The following is a 24,979-nucleotide window of genomic DNA, read 5'->3' as shown; positions in this document are numbered from 1 at the left end:
GGCCCCAGCCCCACCAACAGGGTGCCAGGGATCACAAATACCTAAGTGGGCGGATCCGTCCTCAGTCAGCAGCCCCCAACCAGAGACTGAAACCACCGGGCAGCACCTCAGCCCTAAGAAGATGACAAGGTTGGCGTCTGTTTTGATCCTCACCCAGCACACTGGGAGGAGGAAGGTCTGCCTTCACCTTTCACGCAAGCTCTGCGCTGCCTTTCAGAAGAGTTGGTACCCTGGTAGTCACCCATTCAGCTGACAGGACACGTCCACCTTTTTTCCAGCTGAACCCTGATCCGGACAATTCACATTTCTGATACTCTGAGTGCAAGCAAAAACTACAAAGAAGTTGTTCTCCGGCGGTACAGACCCACACCCACACCCTCGCTCGGAGGAGGGGAAAGACTTCAGTGTATGGGAACCGAGTAAAGCGTGGATGAAACTCCCCCCATCCATCTGGGCACGTGCATTATATGCTCGAGAAGTAACAGTTTCCCATTTTTTTTAATTCACGTTTTTAGAACAAAATTGTAAATCTCCCTGTCCGTACTGATCATTCCATGATGTGCACCCTTCCAGCCAAGCCCGGGGTCACTGAGCAGAGGGAAGTTCCATTTCTATCCCAGCTCCCGGCGACCGAAACGGGCACCAAAGGCAGCCGACGGTCTGCGCGGGCTCTTCGCAGCTCCGCCAGCATTAATTACCTTCTGCTGGAAGACGAGGGAAGGTACCTGAATAATCACTTGGGCGTATTTATACTTCTTGCTCAGTTACAAACGGCACAAGTTTATTATTATGATGATGCCAGGAATATTCTGAAAAACTAGAAGATGGTGAAATACCGTCCTAAGTAGGGAATCCAGCTCAGAACGAGACGACTCGTCATAGGGGGACCAAGGCCGCCTCCTGCAGCACCACCGGGAAGGTGTTGTCCGGGTCCCGTCATCCACAGATTCCCGGAGCGGCCCTTCCTCTAATACAATATGCACGTATGAAATACATTTGGTATTTTATTAAGTAAACAAAGCAATTATCAGTGCACATTTTAAGCAGCAAAAAGAAAAGAAGCACCTCAGACTTTCATACCGTAACAAAAGTTCCGTGGAAGCTGCATTTTATTTGAAAATCCACCCATTTTTGCTAACGTACATTTTAATATTTTAAACAAAAATAGAATCTGCAGAGACAATGCAGCAAGTATGCTTAATTCATGGACAGAATTGCTTTCATGTCATTGACTATTCCTTCCGAAGGCCCCACTCCACCCAAAAGTTATGATGTATTTACACAAAGCACCGATCAACAGTGCAACTTTAATTCCTCGTTAACTAAATACCCACTAGACACATGTAAGGAAGCTGCTTCCCCTTTTTTTTTTTTTACTTTTAAAAGGTACGTGATCATAAACATGGCACTAGCCGAATGAAAAGGCTTCCCCCCCAACGCACGACACCTCAGTTTATATATATATATTTTTTTTTAATTTTTTTTTTTTTTTTTTTACAGAAAAGAAGGAAAGTCTTAAAGTGAAAGCAATTCCTCACATTCATTTTGGAAAGGCCTTATAATGTCAAATGTAAAAATAATGACATGCCAAGCACAAAGCAATAAAGTTCCTTCCCGATGCACTAATGCTGAACGCAAAGTGTAGTGCTGCTTCTAGTCAGTTCACTGTTCCCTTGCAGAGCCCCAGGCACAGAATTGACTCTAAGGATTAATGCGTTTTACAGCTCTTCCCTAATTCCCACAGACACCGAGAATTCATGAGATTCAGACCTTTAAAATATTTAGTGCTCTGTATGTCAGCTGAAAAGCATTCTGAATCAGATTCATTCTTTGCGGATAAAAATCAGACATACTGTATACATCCATACTCATTTTCATAAGGAGGTTTTGTTTCTTTGATACAATATTAATGTTAAATTGATAATCATAAATAAATACAAACAATAATACATAAGGAATGTCTACTGCAAACTGAATATATAATTTTTAAAAAAAGTTAATTTCCATTACTGCTGTGCCTACGTTTGTGAGGACTGAAGAAAAGGTAACTGCAGAATTAAAGTTAGGATTTGACCCCCCCCCGCCCAAAGTCTTGTTTTGAGTTACGGTAAAGGACACGTCTCCGTTCCAGACACCAATCTCAATCTCCAGATTAAAGGCTTCTCTTCGTGTGTTACCGACTATGGATATTAGAAGCTGGAAGTATCGACGTGTTAGTCACCAGGACAAAAAAAAAAAAAAAAAAAATAGATCTTAGTCTTAATTCATGGCAATTCTTGGCTTTGTATTGTATATCGATGGTTTCTTATGGAGTCGTCCCAGGTTCCTTCCTTGGTCTTCATCATTTCACTGCATCATTTAATGGAAGAGGAGAGTGGGAGAGACTGAAGTTCATTTTTCTCCGGAGGCTGGGGCTGGGGGGGAGGGGATGTTACTGATGAGCACATCTTTCTGGAGACGTTCCTTTCTCTTCTGTCTAACACAGTTACATAAATTGAATCTGGAAAGATTAAAAACCCCCGTGTTAACATCCGTCAGAAGCAGGACTTCAATATAAACCTGTTTTCTTTGAAAATTTCCATTCTTCAAACGCCCAAGCTACCCCAAGATCTGAAATTTCCAACAGAAATAAAAGTTTCATGAAATCCGGGCCAGAAAACAACCAAAAGGATTGTTTTTCCAGCCATACCGGCCTTTGGAACGACTCTCTGCGTTCAGATGGGCTGCCCAACAATGAAAAAAAGCGCCCCCCCCCCCCCCCCCCCATTTATCCATGCAACGCTGTCACCAGCGGCTGCGTCGCACCCATCAACGACCTCGTGAAGAGAACTCCAGGTCACTCTTCAGGCTGAACCAGAGAACGCGCACAAGGAAAAGCAGGTGCTGTGTGCAATAAAGCCTACTCTTTCTTTGTACTACACTCTTGAACTTTTTTCATGTTTTCACTCATTTTAGTATTTAATTTCCACCCGCCTCTGACTGATAAAAGAAGACCAGAACTCCAGGGCACTCCCGTACCAAGATTTAACCCTCGCACGCATGAAACCGAGCGCTGCCTTCTGCACGAAGCGAACTCTTTGGTCAAGGACCGTGGGGGAGCGCAGGAGCAGACGCCAGCAGCAGTCAGGGGTTTGCCGATAGCCACGAACCCTAAACGTTTGCCTGATGAAGGGGTAAAAACCAGGCAGCACCAGTTCCTTCTCCCCAGCTGCAAAGCACCGCGTGTCGTGGCTCTTGCAGTTCAGGAAGGAACTGGAAAACTTCTCTTTCCAAAGGAGTGAAGCCAAATGACTTGACCGGGCCTTTAAACTGCCGCAGTTACGTACAGCGAGCTGCCACGTCGCTTCCACAATGCTTCCAACTCAACATGACTTGTTTTATTTTCTTCAGAAGCAGTTCTAGTCACGCCAATAAAACTCCAAGCAGAACTTTGCTTTGGTTTTCTATCACCAAAACCAGCGTCTCCCCAGAATAACGGACAATACCTAAGTTGTTCTACAAGAAATCCTGGAGAGAGAGCTCTGCAAAGGGATCCTTTCCTGAGGCTCTGTGAGGACTCTGACTGGAAGGGCTGGATGCTGCAGACAGCTAGTAGGAAAGACGACAGAGAAAGGGAAAGAAAAAGAAAAAAAGGTCTCAGAATGACAGAATATGAAAGCTGAACGTGTAATGAAAGGACAAGGGGAGGTTAAGAGGCAAACTTGGCAGAAATCAACTACTAAAACAAGGTGTTTGGTCACATGGGAAACAGAAAGCCTCTTCAATGGGCGGTGTAATGCAGAAACAAGCTGGACGTGACCCTCCAGAAAGGAAACTTCCACTGGAATTTGCCAAATAAGCAGACACCCTCAGCACTTTCACAGTGGTTTTCTTCAAAAGAAGATACAAAACGTTAAGCCTGACGCTCGTGGGGAGCAGGCTGGCGCCCTCCCCGCTTTACTGGCAGCACTGCGTAGCGGCAGGGGGAGACGAGGCCGGGGCCTGGCCAGGGCACGGCAGCTTTCCGGGGGCCTTCCCCAGAAGAAACAGCTCTCAGCATCTCTTCCTCTCAAAATGGGATGCGCATAAAAAGAAGCTGGAGAGCAGACATCGGCTAACTGCCAGTTTGGAGCCCAGGAGGACAACACGGGATGTGTTCTGGGGGCAGGAAAAAAAAAAATAAATAGATGAGAGTTTGTCAACCGCTGCGGTTTTAGGGGAGAACTGAAGACTCAGACCGATCGTCTATACTATCTGTCCTAACAAAAGTCACATCCTATAGCCCTGGATTTAAAGCACCACGCTATAAATTCAGCCATATAAAGCACATAATTTACAAGTAGGTAATACCGGCATTCCAGCTGCTGCTGCTGGAAAGGACCAATACTCTGCAGGCTGCAGCTGCAGGAGTATCTCCTATTTGTCAAGTTATTTTATTTTTTTTTTAAGCCCTTTTCCTTCTCGATTAGTGCTTTCCCATTTATAAACGGGGCTTTACTAAATGCTATTTGCCCTCCTCCCTCGCAGAGCTCGCATGCTTTTGCTGTTACAAACCAACCAGACGACTCTCTCCCATCGCTTTAGCAGTTTCCTCACACCGGAGTCGCTGAGCACCAGCGCGCACTTGCACTTCATACCCACTGCGAAAAACATTGCATGAAGCCGTATTTCCTTTGGAAATCCGGAACGCCTGCCAACCTCTGCATGACAGGGAACATCCTCCTGGGAACCACGTGCAGAAGTGCCCGGAGTCTAAATATTGCCATTGCAAATTCAAATTTTTCATTTTAACATCTCTCTCAGAAACCAAGCGTGGAGAAGGAGTTTCCTTCGAGATGAGCACTCTCTACCTGGGCTGGAATCTTCCCCTCCCTCCCGAAACCCCACCCCCCGTGGGGCACTGGGATCCAACCCCCATGGACAGATTATGGAAGAGTCATGAGACAGAATGGGAAGTGCTGGAGAAGCGGTTTCAGGATGTCAGAAGTTCCCATTTTAGACTGAGTTCTTCCCTATGGACAGCCGTAGCTCACATGCCGCCCCCACATCCCCCCACACACACCCCCTCTCCAGGATTTGAGCCAGACTAAGGAGAAAGCCCAACAGAGTCATCGCTCCAGCGGGGCCTCTCTGCTGCGACGTGACTGCAGGAGACGTTCTCTTCTTCGCGGTCAGATGGCTTGGAGGCACACGTTAAAAGCCCCGTTAAATCGAGCTGGCAAACCTCCAATTGATATCAAGTCCAAAGTAATGTCCCAGTTTGAAAGCAGTGTGGAAGACTGGTAGGTTTAGAGCGCTCTCATTTGTGTAACATCGGCACGTAACCAAAACCAGGGGACGTTTCCAGGAAGCCTGTTCAGGTTAAATACTGAGGGGAAAAAAAACTTGATAGTGCTACTTCCTAAGTGCCCCAGCCAAATGCAGACAAGACACAGTACCTTACAATAAATACACATTTTTAATGACATTCCTCTAATTGTTCAAAAGAAGGCCCCCCAAAAATTTGGGGAAAGTATAGTTAGACAGTTTCCTACATTGCATCTATCCAGAATATCGCTTATAAATGTATCTGAAAAGCAGAACCTACCGCAGCAGTTTCTAAGGAGAAGTATTTAGAGCCATGGCTTTCCCTAGCGCTAACACCCCTCGAGCTGCGGATTTAGTCTCTCCTCACCGCCCAGCGCTTGCGCGATCTGAAATGTAACGTTCTGCGCCGGATCGGACCCAAAGCCTTGTCTCACCTCCACCAGCCGTCACTCCGCGCTGCTTCCAGCAAAGACAAAACCTCTCCGAAGTCACAGTAACACAGAAGAACCCATCCACAAGTGAGCGTTGTGCCGATTCCCACCGTTACCTAGACGCTGGTTTCCCATTAAGCAAGTCTGTCAGGCCGTTTTAGCGTGTATTTTGAGATTCGCGGGCCAAAAGGAGCACCTGTCAAGTCTGCTTTCTGGCACGAGTCTGTCCTGAACTTCATAGCCCGTTCTTCCCCAGTTCCAAACAAAAACAACCCCAAACAAACCAAAGCAACACGAAAAACCCCAAACCGAATAAAGACCCCACAAAACCAGCAACTTATTTGCATATTTACCTATTCTTCCTCATCACCAGCCAGTCACTTCTACTTGTCCGTACAATTCAGTGCCGTTAACAACAGCAGTGTTACAATTCACACGGATGCTGGCAGTAGGCACAGTAATTCCTTTATTTTATTTTAAATCTTGAAATTTCCGCTACCCAGCAGCTTCCCCTCCTAAGGGTATGTCCTTTTGGGGTTAATCACACCGCAACTGGTAACACTTAGAGGCACAGCAGTGATCGGGCAGTACTGCACCCTTTTATATGAGCCAGCACGGCCGTGGGTTTGGTGCGGTGAACACTGGAGCGCTGCTGCCGTGCTGTACGGCACCCAGGTCTTACCACGGGCAGTTACATTCCGGTTACCTGTCTGTCGTTCCAGTCCCGCCTGTCTGAAGTATTCCTTTGCTGTGCTGCGTCCCTCCTCTCTGCCAGCTAAAAGTCCATCACCCGACTCCAACCGTTCTCGCTGCTCTGGCTAGCACGATGTAATATTTTGCAGTGAGAAAAGCCCACGATTTTATCACGATGAAAACTACTATTTTCTCTTTCTCAAGCAGGGGAAATAGCAACCCTAACGCAAGATAATGGATTTCAAAGAAAAAAAAGGTATACACCAGTTTCTTTTAAAACTAACTATAATTTCTGCACCTTTCAAAGAAGCAACTCTTCTAGTCTCATTCTCAATTGTTTCAAATTATTCTGCCCTTAAAAAAAACCGAACTACCCTTGCTTTTGCTAGCACCAATTAGAAATACAGTTGCAAACAGAACACTGGAAAGAGGCAAAATAGGTATGTTTAGAGGTAGGAAGAGTCTATTTAAGACAAATCCTTAAGAGTATCAGGTTAGGAACTCCAGTTTAAATTCTAAAGAAACCGGACAACCTTGAGATACCCATTTTACCAGCGCGTGTACAAAGCAGGGGGAGCTCCCAACACACTATGACTCAGCAATACAATTTTTTGGCAACAACTTCTTATCTGTCATTATGCTTTTAGGTACCTTCACGTTTCTTTCCTGCAGACAGAAACCAAGATCTATGAGCAGACTAGAGGTCAGTGATATGATCTGCTGCTTTAAACGTAAATATGAAAAACAATTTTGGTTTTTGGCAGCGATGACAGCACGGACAAACCCTGTGTTAGAGTTATGGCGCTCAGTGATCCTTGTGGGATGCAGACAGTTTGAACCGTGTGCCTTTCAGATAGCCATTAGTCACTGAGATTTGTCTACTTACACCAAGAACACACATTTTTATTTCTTTATTTTCCTATTTCTAGCACAACAGGAGTATTTACTAAACCTAACCAGACAAATCTGCTCTCCGAAGAACCTCACGACTAAACGTACAGGAAGTTTAGTGCAATAACGTCGTAATTCCCCTCCGCGGCTATAGGTTAGTAAATGCCATCTCCACTGTGCCTGGGGAGGCAGCTCTCGCCCGCAGCCTTTGTTCCATTAAAGTTGCATTACTGATGTCAGACTTCTGAAAACCCAACGCCTGCAAACACCACAGACTGTGTCTCGGGGAAATCCTTCCTGGTCACACAGCAACTGCTGATTCAACGGGTGTGTTTTCTGTCAAACTAATTCTCACGGGAGCCAAACATGTTGTCAGATAAGCACAATAAACACAGCTCTACACACCTGACTTGTGACTAATCCCTCTTTCTCCTGTTCTGACAGCGGCTGGGATTCGACCCAGACCAAGCCCTGCAGCGCAAGCGAAGCAGAAAGGCTCACCCAGCTATTCAGACCCACCTACCTGTTTATAACTGACTTAGACAGGTATTCATTTATTTACTTTTTTTAAAGTGACATTGGCAACTGCAGAAAACCTCTTATCCTTGAGGATCCTTTAACTAGTTCTCTATTTAAGAAGTCTTGCAAAGACATTTTTTTCCCCTTGAAACAGTATAAAACCCGCGTGAAAGACACTAAATCACTTGTCTGAAGTGACAGTCAATATGCAAAGCAACTCTCAGGAGTCCAAGAAAAGTCAGTTGAAAACTGCATTTCTAGCTAAAGAAGTCTAACAGAGGCCCTTCCAGATAATGCCTTTAAAAAAAATTTAAAATATCAATTTTAGTGAAGAAAATGGACATAGTGCCCTCTGGCAGCACACAGCAAAGGTGTGCTCTGATAAAGGAGCAGATTCAGGCACTGGAACAATTTTGGAGGTTCTTTTCCTTTCCAACCCACTGCTGAATTCTTTTCCCTCCACACTCTAGTCCCAAAAATCACACTGACACCAGCATACGCTTAAGTGAGGTTAGACACGCATGTCTTTAAGCAGTCACCCATAGAGACAGAGCTCTGTATAATAAGATCAAAAAACAGTCCCAAGACATTCCATTTTTCTAACAGAGACGCGACGTACAGTGTGAACTCTGCCACAGCAACATCTGACTGGTCATTAAAACCACACTGTTAATACCGGAGGTCCAATCTGCCAGCCAAATGTGGCTCTGCCTCTGACTACAGGTCACGAACGCAACAAGGACTTAATGATCCCAATATTTTCTGAAAACAGTATGAAGGTGTTCAAGGTTGTCCATCCTCCCTCACCATTTTTTTTTCATGTTTCTCTACTGCAAAAATTTATTGTCAGATGTACGGATATACGTATTTATAGCTGTTGAGTGTCTTTGCTCTGCTGTACTTACTGCCTTCTGCAAAAACGTGGAGGGATACAGAGCTTTAGAGAAGACGACGGTTAAAACGAGCTGAACGTGCCGCGTGCCTCCCAGGGAGAGCGGTCAGCACTGATGACCCCCTGCGCGGCTGAAGCTTCACCGGGTTTGATACCGTGCTCTTTTCGAACCCCTCTGTAATTCAAATCTCTCTGTGAGCGGAGACTTCAAAGGCTCCACGCACCCTGTCTGTCCCCTGCGAAATGCTGTCACATGTGCATACAGCTTACACTTAATAATTATAGAGAAACTGACCCAGCTGTAGTTTGTTCCCAGCACTGGTTATTCTGAATGCACTCACCTGTGCTCCCGGTACAGGGCCAAAAGGGTTTGGTGGTCTCATGACTGGCTGACTGTATATTAGAGTTGGCTGTGTCATTACTGGTATGCCTCCCATCTGCGATGGCTAAAAAAAATAAAATATAAATATCCAGACAACATCAAATCACACATAGCAGTAATACAGTGCGAGTATTTAAAGAAAGGAAAATGGTAAATGGGCGAAAAGTCTTGGTAATCTTTGATACCTGCAATCACCTGAGAGCTTTCTACATGACTCTGCAAATAAAGGTTGCTGGAAAGGAATGTTAGAGCCTTTTCAAAAATACTCTCAACAACTGAGCCTATTTAATCTCTTGCTGCAAAGATCAGAAACACTCAAATAAACTTGTTTTAGCACAAGCATGTGTGCTGGCTCCTCTTGCTCCCAAGAGGGAGGTCTGACAGCGCTCCCCTCCCTGCCGCCGAACACAGATACCAACGCAGAGCTGACAGGGTGCAAGAAAAATCAAAACCTGAGAACTCTACGTACAATTAATGTTAAGTAACGATGCAGTCCAAGTCTACAGTGTTACTGACACTCTGGCTGAGCCAAATTAAGAGTTTAACATATATTCATGGTCTTAAAAGTGAGGTTTTATTTATTGGAGGTAGACGCCCAGCCCCGGCGCTGCTGTTGGCACTGCCCTCGGGCTTGCGCTGACACGCAGCAGCGGTCCCACTGCACCCAGCCCCGTTCTGAGCAGCTTTTCCTGCGCTAGTCCTGGTTCTCTTCCTAGCAAGCCAAGCAGCTGTTTGGGCAGTCACATGGTGAACCTGTTCAAGAAACCCTCATGAAAACACCCTACAAAAAAAGTACGTTACAAATAACTGCTGGCACAATGAAGCCAAAGGAAGCAGCAGGCAGGGAATAGCTCAGGTACTAAGGACATTGCCTGTCCCCGAGGGAAAAGCCTGCCGCTAGACTGACACTTCAAAATGACCACGCTCACAACTGCGGTACCTACTACTGCTCTTAGGAAAACTTAAAACACAAGGGTTGTAAAATGGGTCAATATTTTGGAGGTTCCCAGCACCAAATGTCCCGAGAAAGGCTGAATGAGCCAGGCCAGTTTTCAGCCTCCTGGTGATTCTGAAACGGCCCATCTCACCCAGCTGCTCAGGCGTCGCACGCTTCTCAACAAGCAACAGCAACTCAGGGCAACAGAGCTGTGGCTCCTTGTAATTCCAGTTTCCATTTCACATTGGCATTTAAACCCCATGATGAAAGCCACTTTACAAAACACGCAAGATTACTTTCTATACACTAAATAAGTTACCTTCCCCAGCTGCTGAATCAAAATAACTAAGAAAATGCATCCAGTACCGTCAGTGCAAAGCCGCGTAGATCCAGTTTGAACCAATGCCAACGGTAGTTTAACCACGACGACTTTGCACAGAACATGCTACAGGAGGTCACGGGTGGGTAACGGGGAAGATGATTCTCTCCCAAAAGACCCTCAAGAACACAGCGGGCCACTCTGCAGTTCGTGTACTGAGCATATACAAGTTATAAACCATTAATCTAATTTGATTTCCCTCCAGTCCCTAAAGGGGCTACAGGAAGGATGGGGAGGGACTCTGGATCAGGGGGTGTAATGATAGGACACAGGGTAACGGCCTCAAACTGCAAGAGGGGAGATTTAGATTGGATATCAGGAAGAAATTCTTTCCTGTGAGGGTGGTGAGACACTGGAACAGGTTGCCCAGAGAAGCTGGGGCTGCCCCATCCCTGGAGGGGTTCAGGAGCAGGTTGGACGGGGCTTGGAGCAGCCTGGGCTGGTGGGAGGTGTCCCTGCCCAGGGCAGGGGGTGGCACTGGATGATCTTTAAGGTCCCTTCCAACCTGAACCATTCTGTGATTATATGATGAAACATGTAGCTTATTTTTATTATACTAATCTACGAGCCATTAAACAGAGTAATTGTTCTAAGGAAGTTCTCTCTCCTTTTATTCACCCAGTAAAGCTGTGCTACATAAACCCCATACTAATAACGAAGAGTTAAGGCACATCATTTCAGAAATACTTGAAATTTGAGATAAGAACAAGAGTTTGAACAATTTTTCAGAGCAACAAGCAGCAAGGTCAGGTTGATGTCAAAAGCCCTCGGGTACCGGTGTGTCACTAAGAGATTCAACTCTCGATGACACCACAGCACACAGCGGTGTCACAAACTTGCAGGTTTGCAGCATCCATCATTGTAGATACCTTTTGCTGAAGTTGGGAGCAAGTATTTAAGGAAGGTTTCCCTTCACCCATAAAACATTCCTGTTGTGAATGTCGCTGTCTACACCCACACAATACACTTATTTCTATGGTACGCTTCTTTCTACACCAATCAAGCCCACCAAGAACAGACACTGTCTTTATTTTAAAAGGTTTATAAAAAACTAAGCGAGGTAAGAAAGGTCAGATTTAACTTCAGACAAAACCCACTGAAGTAGTTCAGAAAACCAGGAGTCAGTGAATTGGTGAAGAATAAATGAACAGGAGCTGAAACTCAGTCTCCGGTAAAATAGTTCAGAAAAATGACCACTACCAAACTATAAGCAATGAAACGATATACTGCATCTGCCTTCTCTGAGCTGCAGGATTCCACTTACCATGCCGTAGCCCATCATGCCCGTCGGCGTTGTGGCGGGATATGCCATTACAGGTGGCGCCTGGTGTGAAAAACAGGGGTGAGCTGAGAGGAGACGAGGTCAGCTGCGCACGGGTAAGACACCACTTGCTAAGGGTCAACTGCAGCACTTAGCTCATTATGGATATAGCAAAGAATAAACAGGATTTGCAGCCTTGTTTAAGAGCGCATCCAAATGATTTCAGATGGAATATAACACCTCAGCTAAGGTTTCTAGGCAAATCTATAATTATGGATTTGCTTTTAACCTGTTGGGATTCTGGCTGACTAAACGCAACTGCGGTTCCCATTCTCTCAGCATCCTGCTCAAAGAACACAGCAGGAGACACAGAGAAGTTTGAGAGAAAATATTAAGGAAGCAGAAGCATTTTTTTTAAACCCATGAAATATATACTTATATTTCAAAATCAGAAGTAACGGTACACAAGGAGTCTTAAGAGAGAATGTTAAGGACTGGAGACCAAATTCCCATTGGTTCTGCTGACATTATAGGAGTTCTCTTTAGCCAGAGTGTGCACCCGATGGGGATTCTCCTACCGTGCTTCGATATAAATTTGGCTCCATTCCCCCTCCCTCAGCCACTTAGTGCAGCAAATTTGAACAGGTTAAAAGTCCTCTTTGTACTTTACAGATAGGTTTCTACTACCCTTAACCTAAGTTAACTTTTAGGAAGTTACAGTCAACAGACAAAGCCTGGGGTGAAGCTATGTTTTGTAAACAACTTGGCAACATGTAAGTAAAAAACCAGCTGATAACTTAGAAAGAAAAATATAGTAAAGACAGGTCTTCATATCCTAACCATATTCTTTGTTCTACAGTTTCATTGTCCGCTTTCTAAATTGGTATTAACCCTTACAAGGATAAAGAACGTTGGATTTCTTCCCGACTCTAAATTGCTGCTTATAAATATTCCGATAGCTTGCTGTCTATGCACTCCACCTCCCACCAGTCTCTCCTTCAAGAAAAAAACAGTCTATTTTCCGTGCTATTGCTGTGGGGATTACTATTCATGACAAGACAAAGACCACATGCATTTCTCGATACACAGAAATTACTGCCACAGAAAAGAGGGAAATGACAAAATATTAATTATATTGGTTTAATTAAAGCAGATCAATTGTAATATCAAGAATAGGACATGAACAAAGCTGCTTCTGAATTCAGTTCTAAGGTATCAGCTGCCTTTTCATAGACAGCAGCCAGCATCACTGGCATTTCAGTTGCCATCAGAACAGGTTTCCCTAATCGAGAATTAGCTGGACTGTGTACTGTCCGTATATGTCACACAGCTGGCAAAGCTAGCCTGAAAATTACTTTTTTGTTTGTTTTGCTTGTGTATCCACACCTACACACACAAACGCATGCTGACTGAATTAATTTTTGAGTGCTCAAGTATGGACCTACCATCCTTTAGTTACAGAGTTACCCTGCAATAAAACCAGAATGCAGGGAAAGACCAATATCACCGTTGCCTTAAAGGGAAAAAAAAAAAAAATTTCCTTTGAAATGAAAGGCTGCATTCCTCAAGACAGCAAGCACAGGTTATTGCTTGCCCTTTGTAAACTGTCAGCATGGATTTTCTTTTTTTCATGAGTATTAATGACATATTGGTCTCTCCCCACTAAGAAAATAAAAAAAATAAAAAAAATAATAATCAAGATCTATCATAAACGTGGATAAAGTGCCAAGTGTGACAGAAGCCCGTGAGGTTTCATGCAGTTATTCAAACACAGACATTTTTATCTTCATTCAAAATTCACCAAGTGCATTAGAGGCAGCACAGACACACACCCCAGCTCTCCGGCAGCAAATGGTTCAGTTTAAAGCAAGGAAAAATAATCTCGGTATTTCCCCATGCCATCATTCGAGTCAAGAGCCTGCAGACCACCTATGAAGTTCGTGTATGCTAGGAAAAGCTCAATTTTTGGCACACCAAAGATTTTTGGGTTTGGTTTTTTTTTTTTTTGGAAATGAGAAATGTGTAAATAGCAAGAAGGTTATGAGATTCTGCAACAGCAGTGGTTAATATCAGCATGCCAGTCGATTGCAAAAAGGCTGTGGGTTGTTTCACTTACGTATTGTGGAAAATGCATGCCATTCTGTATTTCCCAGGGAGAACAATTACATAATGCAATAACACTGGATTAGAAGCAAATACTTACACAACGGAATATACACAGATAGCATTTTAGTTCACAAATACATTAAATGTTTACCCCAACACATTCTTGTAATTCAAGTCATTTACTGAGACAACATACACCTGCGACACTGTCATCGTTATAAGGTTTGTAATTGTTTTGCATAGTCCATTTATTTGGTATATGCCTTTTTTCCAAAGACGAGAAAGCCTTATTTTCAAAAGCATATTTATTTAGCAAGCAGCAGCAACTCCACAATAAATAGACCAGCAGAGGAAAACGGAATTTTTTTCCCCCCCATGGATTATTTCCATTTCAAGATTTTTACGTTAATAGAACAGTTTCACAGGAAGAGCAGTGTCTCAACGGCATCTCTAAATAATAAAAGCTCTTAAATGTAATGACTTATCACAAGAAGATGTAAATACAAGACATGAGTTATTAAACAGATTCGAGCACACAAATAAACTCCAACCACCAGTCAATAAAGCAGGTGAGTAGTTACGGTTTCTTTAACATCTACCCCCCCCTCCCCAGGTAGGGCCCACAGACATTTCTCCCTACGTAAGCGCTGTGAGTCGGAACCGGACCCAGCAGGGAAGAGGCGGTGGATCCAGGGAGAGAAGCTCTCTCTTTCCAGATCCCCACCGCTCTACTACCGCGCTGTGGATCCAGCCTCCCCCGGCCAGTTACAGTCAGATGCGATTAATCCTCGGGGGCTGTTTGCTACTTGTTCTGCCCACGTACAGTTCTGCGGGTCATCGGTGAAAGGGTGAGTAGGATTCACAGGCAAAAGCATTCTGTTAGCAGTGTGAAAACTACTCAGACACTCTTGACCTCTTTGGGCTTTTTTTTTTTTTTTGGCTTGTAATGAAGAACCCTCACTCTACACACTACCCACACATCCTTGCCAATGCCACCTGCTACAATAGACACTATGAAGTTGATCACCAAAACTGACATGCGTTAAAAACAACTGCATGCCATCGGGGCAAGAAAGCAGTAGTTACCGACGTAAAGAAAGCTATAAGCCCCCATCACAGACACCTCTACAAGGAATCAAGAGGATAAATCTCTCGGCCCCCGGAGCGGGCTGAGTGGAAGTGTTACACATACCTGACGTAGCACTGCACCTGAAGAACATACTTTTTCACACTTCTTACTTTTCTAGGTTGTAAAGTGCCCCCAACCTGCCCTGCAATTCCCCGTTTTACATCAGTTGAGTAAGAACACGAAGGCTGCTGTCTTGCCATGAGAAAGGCTGGTCGAACGCTCCTGAAGTTTATGCTAAACCTGCACATGTCACGTCACCAACTATTTACTAGAACCCCTCAGCTGAGAAAAACAAATCCAAGCAGCAGACATCTCAACCTGACCACTTCTTCAATTTTCTACCACCCTTTTACTGCAGCTATCCATCACTTTCAGATGCCTCCGTTATACATCAGCCTGCGCATCTAAGTTGCGGGGAACTCGCTATTTTAAAAAGAGTATTTGCTTACCAACGTTGGAGCGTTCCACGCGGTTGTAGGTGCAATCTTGGGTTGCCAGTTGGAACCACCTGTTAGTTTCTTTTCACCTGGCTGAGTCCAGTTTACATCACTTCAAATAAATTTTTTTAAGAATCGTTAGAAAACATTGAATTTTCTTACAAAACTCACTGAGTTAAGCAATAGTTCCTCTTGGAAACGTGACTTCTTTTGTTAGTGAAGCAGCTCATTTAGCAAAGATGATAAAAGGTCTCACAATGGCTTGTTCTGGCCAGGAAAAGTAGCATAAGATGTTCAACATGTGCCACCTCAGCGTTATTTAACCTCAGTCAAGTTCACCCGTAAAGTTAGTCCAGCTGACTTTCCTTGGGGCAAGATAGTTTAGTTAGGAGCAACTTAAAAGTTTAAGATTATTTAAAAGCAAACTGAAGTCTTTTACAGTTATGCAAAGTTATGTACAGTTATGCTCCTGCGAGGAGCAGGGAGTTGGATTCGATGATCTTATGGGTCCCTTCCAACTCAAGATATTCTATGAGCTGCGTGCTACATTTCTGAATAATTTTGGAATTAGTATAGATGGCCCCGATAAACCTGGAATTTGCTCATCACATTCTCAGCTTTGCTGCTAGAGCAGATGTTCACCCTGCTTCAAAATTCACCTCTCCAAAGGTCAACCACACGTCAGAGGTCGTAGTTCACAATCTTTAGTACAGCTCTGCGCACCCTCAGCTCACACAAAGCATTTAAGGTGTGCTGAGATTACCTACAGTCACCTTCCAACAGCTCTCAACAACTCACTACACCTTGTATGAAAAAAACAAAGTACAATCCCAAACATGCTCTGAAGGTTAATATTATGTTGTTACGCACAGGTTTGAACCTGTACTTTCATAAAATTTTACTATCAAGAAAATCAAGAGGCTCAACTTTTGATTAAGCGTACTCACTTTTTAGTGGTTCCATTCCCAATGCCCAAATCTGTCACAAAGTAGAAAAAGACAGTACTGAAATTCTATTCATTTAAAAGGATTAAATAAGTATTTTTATGGTAGTGGTTCAATACTTACTGCCTACAAGATTGGCTAAAGACGAATCCAGATCATCTGACACTAATTTGTTAGGCGGTACTTTGGCAACTGGAAGACTCTGGTTTTGAGAGGCCACTGTTGGTTTTAGGAGACCACCTAGTTCATCAAAGCCTTGGAACGATAAACAGAAAGAGTGATTAGAATCACAGGCCTCCCACAGACGTCGTGGCATTCAGTCACACAGACAGCAAGTTCAACTCAATGGCTAGAATACAAAATACAACCTAGTGGTGCTACGCTAGACAAGAAGGAGAAAGCTTATTATGCCTCTAGATAAAGGAGACATTTGCTCGAGAAAGGAGATTTCACTTTACTAGTTTAATCTACATGACATCAATTTTACATAGAATGGATTCACAGTGACTGCAACGCAATCAAAATGTAAAACAAAATAAAGAATAAATATCTAAAGTATTTCAATCTTATAAAAAAGTGTATGTATTTCCTTTTAGCGGATCACTGGTTGGCCCCAAAAGAATCCAGTATCAAGAGTCCAATGTCAAAAGACCAGAAAGTATTTACTTTCCAGATGCAAAAATGAACAGAAAGAGTCCTAACTATGGCTACAATCCAAATTAACTGTCTATGTTTTGATAATTTATTATTTTCTGAAATAACCTTAACATCAAAAAGAGTAACGTGTAGGCAAAGGGCCAAAAATGCGTTGCACAGATATATAAAGTTAAGATGCGGCTTTAACTCTACCTCTTCTGACCACGCTCTGCAAATACCAACTTCATTTCACCTGACAGCACGTAAAACCAGAGGCTGCTCACTGTCTGAAGGTTTAACGAACAGAATACTTAAGTGAAGGAAATCAATGTAAACACTTCATCAGAGCCCGCACAGAAATAGCGTGTAAGGAAAAATTTATTTGATTATCAAAGAAAAACTGGATGAGGAATGCTGCTAGTGGCCTTTTAAAGTCAGCCTGCTTTCCTTCAGCTGGAACACCGTCACAGCAGTATCAGTAAATACAGATTAAGAGATTTATACCTCGAGAATAACAAAGAGTTGCAGGACATACGTCATCTATCTCAGTAAGTGCCTTACCACCAGAATCTAGGACAACATTAGAAGATTTGTTTCCAAACACAGACTCAAAGTCAACGTTAAGGCCAGCTGATGGCTGCGGCTGAGCAACAGGAGATGGAGTGAACCCTGCGGGGAAAAAGAAATTGAATGTTTTTACACCGCATTTCCCATGAATCCACCTTCTTTATGCAAGACAAGCCAAATGAATAAGTAGATTGTTCAAGTACTGCAGAAAGACTAGCAATACCTCAAGAGTCCAGATTACACCCTGACACCAACAAGCATTTGAGAGAAAGAGCTGGAAGCAGTTTATTTGAAGCTTAGGTGAAGTTACTCCTCCAAAGAAAGGTTTTGTCTCAAAAACTGGGCAGACCGGCCATAAAAGACACTCCTCTGCCCCTCAACTGCTAAATCTCTGGATACTCAGATACAGTTCCTGTAACTGCTCTCCTTTTATTAAATAATTACAACCAATTTAATGAGGAAGCAATCACTGCGCTTCCCCAGGCAAAGAAGGTGTTTCAGGATTACCTGCCTGAAGGCTATTCCCACCACGGTTTACATTATGAGCAGCTCCTATACAACTGGAGCAAGATCCATATTGTCCTAAGATGACTAGTAATGCCTCTGATGATAAAAAATGATTAGTAGTAAGAGCGTCTAATGTTTACTTTATTATTTTTGTTGCGGGAGACCATGTTTTGCAGTTAAGTTTCTAGTAATTATGGCAAGATACAGGGAGTTAAAGCCAAGTTTTAATTCCCATTCCTGTCCGGACTTAACTCCATTTGTCTCCTCCTATCTGTCTGTAAAGCAGATGTAATCTGCTTGTGACCGTTCTCCAATAAAAAATTATTGCAGTATAAAGCATTGTGTAAAATTTTAGGCAGTACTAAGTTGACGGTTCAGTAATATGGAAGTGAATATCGATTTGTTTCTAAAATAATACTTTTGAATGTTATATCTAATCATGCTGACAGGCCTATGCATACACGCGTGCATGGCATGTACAGCATCTTGATATTCAGGCAATTACAGAAGTAATTACTCCTTTATATGAAAAGCACCCCAAAAAAATGCAGTGCCACCTTGAGAACTAGCTCTTCTGGTTTCTAACATAAATTTTGATGCTACGGAGAAATAAAAGAGAAGGATCACAAATACTTCATCAGTAAAAGCATCGCAGTGAGCAGAAATAACCAAGAATACTTCTTGGATTTCATTTAGCTTGCTGTGACAGCACCTTATTTCTATCAATGTTTACCTGAAACAAGTCACATTTCACCTAGAAAATGAATAACTGTAGGATGCTATCCTTGAACATAAACTTATCAGAAAAAAACGCATTTGGATTACCTGTTCCTTCCTATTTGCCTTAAAGGACTATACAACTCATAACTCAAAAGCATCCATCTTTAAGAATTTAAACAAGGTACTTTTCATTACAAAGAAATCAAAGGAAACAGCATAGAGCAAGACATAGGAAGCAATAATGTGGGGAACGATAGGGAGTAACTAAACAACGAAACAAAATGAGTATCTTTATGACAATTATACCATCAAGTTGTAACAAGCCATTTCAGAGACTCTGCACTGCGGATAGGAATTCCTGTGATGGGATGTCCTGCAACTCTTAAAACTGTGCCTGTACCAACAGAAAAACTTGACTTAAAATAGCTCATCTTTTGCTTTAGAAAACAGCCTTAATGAAACAAGCTGAGTTTCCTGCTCTCCCATTTTAGGAAGTTTCAAGCTTTATGCAGCTAACGAGATGAGACGAGCCAGAAGACAAAACAATAAGTAGGGACTCCTTTGGGTCAGCCTCTGGAAAAGATTAAATCCTACTCCTGCTATCAGCCACCAGCCCAAGGCATTGTGTCTCACACCAACGTTCTGAAAGGTGCAAAGGTCACTTCTAATGGAGCTCCTTCAAGAGAATAAAGCAACAAGACTTGACAGAAACTAATCATCCTGCTTTTGGATACGGAGTCATACATAGTCCTTAACCTTTTGTTAAATGGCTCTAGCTAATTTCTATTCGAAGACGCTAAGCCAAAATGTGGCTTTATGGTGATTTTAAGAACTAACTCTTTCACAAACCATTTATTGAAAGGATTCCTAAGCCTTGCGCAGGAATAACACTCCCCGTTCAATCTGGTTCAGACAGATTATCCTCTGCCAGTCCCCAGCCTGTCTAGCAAGCGCCAGGACGGGATTCCAGAACCAGTATGGCGTTACCAGACAGACATTACAGCTGCACAGATGATTAGCCAGTGATTTAATGCAGGGGATACCTCTTTCTCATGTTCTGTTGCAAAGCTTTGTACTAGTTTAGTGCACTGTTTAAGAGTAATGTATCAACAAAAATGCCTTAAGCAGCAAGAACATCCCAATCCCTTTATCTTAAAAGCAATGAGGTAGAGTAAGATGAGAAGATACTTAGAACATGCAAGTCTTTTGTGTGGTATGTTGCAACATGTAAACTACAAGAGATCCTGAAATGGAGAGATACTCATTTCATGTTTAGACTAAATAAACCTTAGTTTAGCACAAACTGAAAAAAAATATACACCATTTGTGACAACACACCTAGCACAAGCACATGAATAAAAGTTGGAGCTGCTATAATAATGCGCTTCTGTAGCCAATAACACACCTAGTGGTTCCAGGCACACAACACATTCAGATTTCCGTGTTTGTGGTGCAGCTGCATCCCGTTACCTACCTCCGAATAGACCAGCTACAGAAGAAGGCTCATTGCGGAAATGAGAAGCATTAGGGTAAGCTTGAGGACCACAAAAAGAATCTGATCAGGCATATCACACAAGAGAGAAAGCCAGGAAAGGAGAAGAGGGAGAGTTACAGAAAGAGAACCAAGATATACTGTTTATCTGCTATTCAAAAATTTAACTTCAGGTCACTCTATAAATCCACATATACTCTAATAACACAAAACCAATGGAATGAAATCAATACACATCAGACATACAGTAAGAAACAAGTTTACATTATCTCTAACACAAAAGGGGAAAGCATGGTTTCAAACTTACAGCTACACTAGGAAGAATATTAAATTTTTTTCAAGCAAATGCCTTGTTTTACACTCTTAGAAGAAACGAGCATAAAAGCTTCAAGGCATTTTTCTTATACCTGAAGTATAAGGATACAGCCCAATAGTGGATTCATATTTGATTGCCACAAAGGGATTTAGTTCAGTAAACGGATTGTAATGATCTAAAGAACCAGAAAGAGTTATTTTAAATCCACGTTCACATTACCGTAGCACCGGGTTTGTACTACAACTAGAACTGCATTTACATTTCGCATATCAATCTGTCGGGAGGTCACGCTTTGGTTTGAGCTATATCTTTAGAGAATGAGACACTGGAAGGGGATGCAACGCATCAATGCCATCCGCCTCCAGCGCCTTCAGGGCCGTCGCGTGATGATGTTACAGAAACTGGCGACTGCCGCAAAACCCCACCAGGCTCCTTGTTCACAGCCCCGCGCTGCCGTAGCTTTTTGTATGACTGCAGAAGAAATTATACAGAAGAAAGGTATCCGATTGAGTAACACCATAAAAAAATGCTGTATTTCAAGTGATCGTTCTCCATTCACATGCAGCCATACAAGTTTTATTGGAAGTGTTGGAAAGACGGATTGGAAGCATCAGACAGGTTATTGTGCAGCTGAAAGGGGTTGTCTATTGCTGCCTCAGCCAGCTCATCCTCCCTGGGAACTGCAGAGAGAAGTTCACAGCGAGAGTTCTTGCCCTTGAAGATCTCGCTGGCTTTCCCTCCCCACTAACCAAAGACAAACTGGGAAACCAGTTAAGCCAAGATTACATGGAGGGACGGGGCTTGGAGCAGCCTGGTCGAGTGGGAGGTGTCCCTGCCCAGGGCAGGGGGGTTGGAACTGGATGATCTTTAAGGTCCCTTCCAACCCGAACCATTCTGTGATTCTATGACAAAGTGCAGGTGGTATGAATATCTTTAAAGAAACCCCTTTGTTTTATCTCTGTTAACAATTATCAGAGATATCAAATCTCTCTTTGTTCTAAGAGTCTGGATTAATTTGTTATCGATTCTAGTGGGGTTCAACCTGCAAAAAGAACGGCCTATTATCTTTAAACCCAGCCTTGCTTAAGAACAGAACTGACACATAATTAATTGATTTTTAGTCTATGAAAGCGAACTTAATTCTTCATATTGAAAAGTAATCAAATTACTGCATAGCTGTGCCAACAGAAATGTTAGAAGGATTTCCAATATGACAGTCATGCTGAATCATCTCCAAAGTAAGATTTCAACAGTTTTGATAAGGTGAGTCGTTAGTTAGTTGCCTGGGAGGTAAACAGTTTGAGCAGACCGTGCACCAGTGAGTGCATGGCTTTACCAGTTTTGTTAATGCCAACACGACTGGGGGAAAACGCCCACTACCAAAAAAATTAGATTAAGCTCCTATGTTTAAAAAGAACATTTCAACCTGAGGAACAAAAAAGTAGCATTTTCTTTTCATTCTCAGGCATACATAGTATTTGACCTTAAAATTCCTAAGCATAAGAGACTTGGTGTAAAACCGCGCTCAAACAACTGCTCTAACTATAACTAAGTTCCTTTACAACAGGTAGAATCCCAACTAGGTAGCCAAGAGAGAACCTTAACACCATTTTCACGGTACCATTGCTAAATCAAACTCTAACATAGCACAAAATGAGCCCCAAATGACCAGCTTTTAGTTTCTGAAAGGCCCCAACAAATATATTTTAGAAACTGAAATAATGTTAAAATGTTTAGGAAATAGGAAATTAGTTTAAAATGGTACTTTACCAACAAACATTTCATGTGTGGGTGTCCTACTGGTGAAAGTAGATACATCAGAAGACACAGACAGATGAGCAGCATCGTTAGTTTTTGTAAGGAAAGGATTTAGGTTTGGAATGGCATCATCAACACTATCAACAGTAGCAGAAAAAGGATCTGTTCAGTTCCAGAGAGCAAGAGAAAGAAGAAAAGGGAGATGGATTTAGTTACATGCTGCTTCCTAGGCATAGGAGAGTAAGAGTTCAGAAGAGTCCCAGGAGTACAGTTTTCTCCTGCTATCTAGGGATGACCTAGCTAATTGTTTAATTTCCAAATTGTCCAGAATTATGCGTTCTCTGCTCAAGAAAAATACTACAGACACAAGCTACACATTTACTTTTTTTTTTTTTGAATTAATACCATCTTGGTAGAGTGTGCTTCTTCCATAGTGTGTTTTATACTGAAAGTTAGTATGTTATTCCTCTTTAACCACAATCACTTTTTGCTTCGCTCAGTCGTGTCCTGACACTTTCAACAAATCCTCGGGGGCAGAGGGTGCCTCTCAGCGTAACAAACCCCAGGTGCCCACAAGGATTCGACGCAGAACCATCTGGAAGGTAGCTTTAAAATCCCGGACAAACAAAACCAACAGAGCTGTACTGTTCCTTCTTCTTCAAACTCTTGTTTATGGATATTTTTATTTTTTTTCTTACCAGGCATCGTGAAATTTCCAAGAGCCACGAATACACCAAGGTAGCGCAGAGGATAAAAGCACTTTCCGTACTACCTGGGGCATGAGGAGCAACAAGCTGGTCGTGGATACGCCATTAGCTGCAAGCAAGCAAAAACCTGCTCTGCTTTGAGGGTCAACAGCCAGTGAGCAGCGACGAGGAAAACGTTCCTTATTAAAAAAACCTGTCAGACCCTACTGGTGAATGAAGGAAACCTGGATCTATGTGAGTCACTTCCCAAGGCGTATAGGAGAGTTTTGAGGTTTCCTGAGGATGGATCCAACTGCCAAGCTAAAATACTCCTGCACTCCAGAATGCAACAGATAAACAGGAGGGGAAAGGCAGCTACGATACTTGTTGACAGAAGGAGCTGTGGTTTAGCTGCCTGGCTTCAAAGCACACGAATCCCTGATGGAAAACTCAAGAACTCGCTAGTGAGATCAGCACGAGTCCCATCTAGCCCGATGAGATTTATCGCAGCGCCTAGAGCCGCAACTTACTCTTCACAGCAAACCCACTACAGAGAAATGTCTGAATAACAATTATGAGAGAGATTTCGCGAGTACTTCTTGAGTAGGTCAGTTTCTGGCCTTTTTTTTTTTTTTAAAACTTGGTTAGATTACAGATTTATCTACAGCTCTTGTAAATACCACCATGATGTGTGCAGCAGCTTCAAACTGTAAGTTATTTCCTCTCCCCGAATCTGACCTCCCAGTTCTTAGCTATAAATCCCACACAGCATGGTAACATGCAGATTTCAATCATATGCAAGGACTGAAGAAAATGAAACTTTAAAACCATAACTGCGTTATTCTTTGCAGGCTTAATAAACCCTTTGATTTCTGGCAAGCTCAAGGTATCTTATTCAGTAAGACCCGACTTCTCTCCCAAATTGCTTGGCTAAGTTGCAAGAACGAGTGAAGTACCTTAAAAAGCCTTTTTCTAAATCTTTCCGCCAGCAAAATGGCAGTGTCAAACACTGAATAAAGGACAGACAGAATAAGCTAATGTAGTATTTGTAATATGTTAACAGCAACACAAAGCTTTGTATTGTCTCATGTATGTTTCAGACAATATTATTACCACCTAATGCACTTGCGGACATGCCAATCAGCCACTCCAAACCGAGTCCTTGCTTTCAGGTACTGCTTAAAAAACTGTTGTCTGCATCGAACGCTTTCCTAGAAGCTGCAGAACAAACACATCTGACAAGAGAACAGGTCAGGTCATCCTTTAATCAGCTCCTGCGTGCTTTTGCTGCTGCTGCTTCACATTCTTCTGATTCTATTGGTTCTGCTTGTAATTGGAAAGAAATCCAGGTAAGTGAAACTGATTATTTCCACACTGATCCATTTGCCTTGCTTCTGAAGTTTAGGTACAAACTGATAGCTGGCAAATACACCAAACACAGCCGAACAGCCTCCGAACAATCCCAACGAACAGGTCAGGTGAAACAATATGAAAGAAGCTAAGAAGGACAAGAAGTTTTTAAACCATATTTGTTTGAAACTGCTGTCCACTGGAATGTACACATGCGCTCAGCAGGAAAATTACTACCTAATACTTCCCGTTTCCAAACCCCAAGGTTGTATATGGAATTTTATGTGTTTTGACTAGTAAGACAATGCAACGCAATTTATATTAGCACGATTTTCTCAGAAATGCAATCTGTTCCCAGACCCTTCGCTCGTCTGCCTCATTCTAATTCTAGCCAGCGCGTTCGACCCCGTCCGAGTCTCAAAACGTGCCAAATGCTAGTGACAAAGGTAACTAAAAATTAATTAGGTTTGGGTAATTTATATCCTCGCATATTCAGATTTTCAGAATTGCTGTCTCTCCTGACAGCAACACCTACACGTTTCTAAAGCCCAGTTTCATTCCTGAATCCACATGGCATCTGTTTGTGTCAATGGAATCACTCTGCACCTTCAGGCTATCATTAGGCATTAATGATTCAGGTGCATTTAAGAGTAATTTGAA

At 42.8% G+C, this 24,979-nt stretch overlaps 1 protein-coding gene across 13 annotated transcripts in view; it reads right to left on the bottom strand.

Annotated features, from left to right (window-relative positions):
• Positions 1-1,495: 1,495 nt before the first annotated feature.
• PICALM (phosphatidylinositol binding clathrin assembly protein) overlaps positions 1,496-24,979 on the bottom strand; it is a 70,565-nt gene continuing 47,081 nt past the window's right edge. The window contains exons 13-24 of one of the 13 annotated variants that reach the window (XM_074572402.1): positions 22,296-22,445; positions 20,617-20,700; positions 20,192-20,272; positions 17,485-17,592; positions 16,411-16,542; positions 16,291-16,321; positions 15,356-15,455; positions 13,788-13,811; positions 11,675-11,734; positions 9,054-9,158; positions 3,486-3,588; positions 1,497-2,500 (exon numbers count right to left, since the gene is read on the bottom strand). In XM_074572402.1, coding sequence (XP_074428503.1) covers positions 3,496-3,588; positions 9,054-9,158; positions 11,675-11,734; positions 13,788-13,811; positions 15,356-15,455; positions 16,291-16,321; positions 16,411-16,542; positions 17,485-17,592; positions 20,192-20,272; positions 20,617-20,700; positions 22,296-22,445 — 968 coding nt within the window. In that variant the 3' untranslated portion in view covers positions 1,497-2,500; positions 3,486-3,495. Of the gene's footprint in view, positions 2,501-3,018; positions 3,589-9,053; positions 9,159-11,674; positions 11,735-13,787; positions 13,812-15,355; positions 15,456-16,290; positions 16,322-16,410; positions 16,543-17,484; positions 17,593-20,191; positions 20,273-20,616; positions 20,701-22,295; positions 22,446-24,979 lie in introns of all 13 variants that reach the window. The other 12 variants (XM_074572391.1, XM_074572392.1, XM_074572394.1 and 9 more) reach the window with 12 other exon arrangements.

The sequence above is a fragment of the Larus michahellis genome, chromosome 1 (genome assembly GCF_964199755.1).
Source record: "Larus michahellis chromosome 1, bLarMic1.1, whole genome shotgun sequence".
In the NCBI taxonomy this organism is placed as follows: domain Eukaryota; kingdom Metazoa; phylum Chordata; class Aves; order Charadriiformes; family Laridae; genus Larus; species Larus michahellis.
This window is presented reverse-complemented; position numbering and strand designations above follow the sequence as displayed.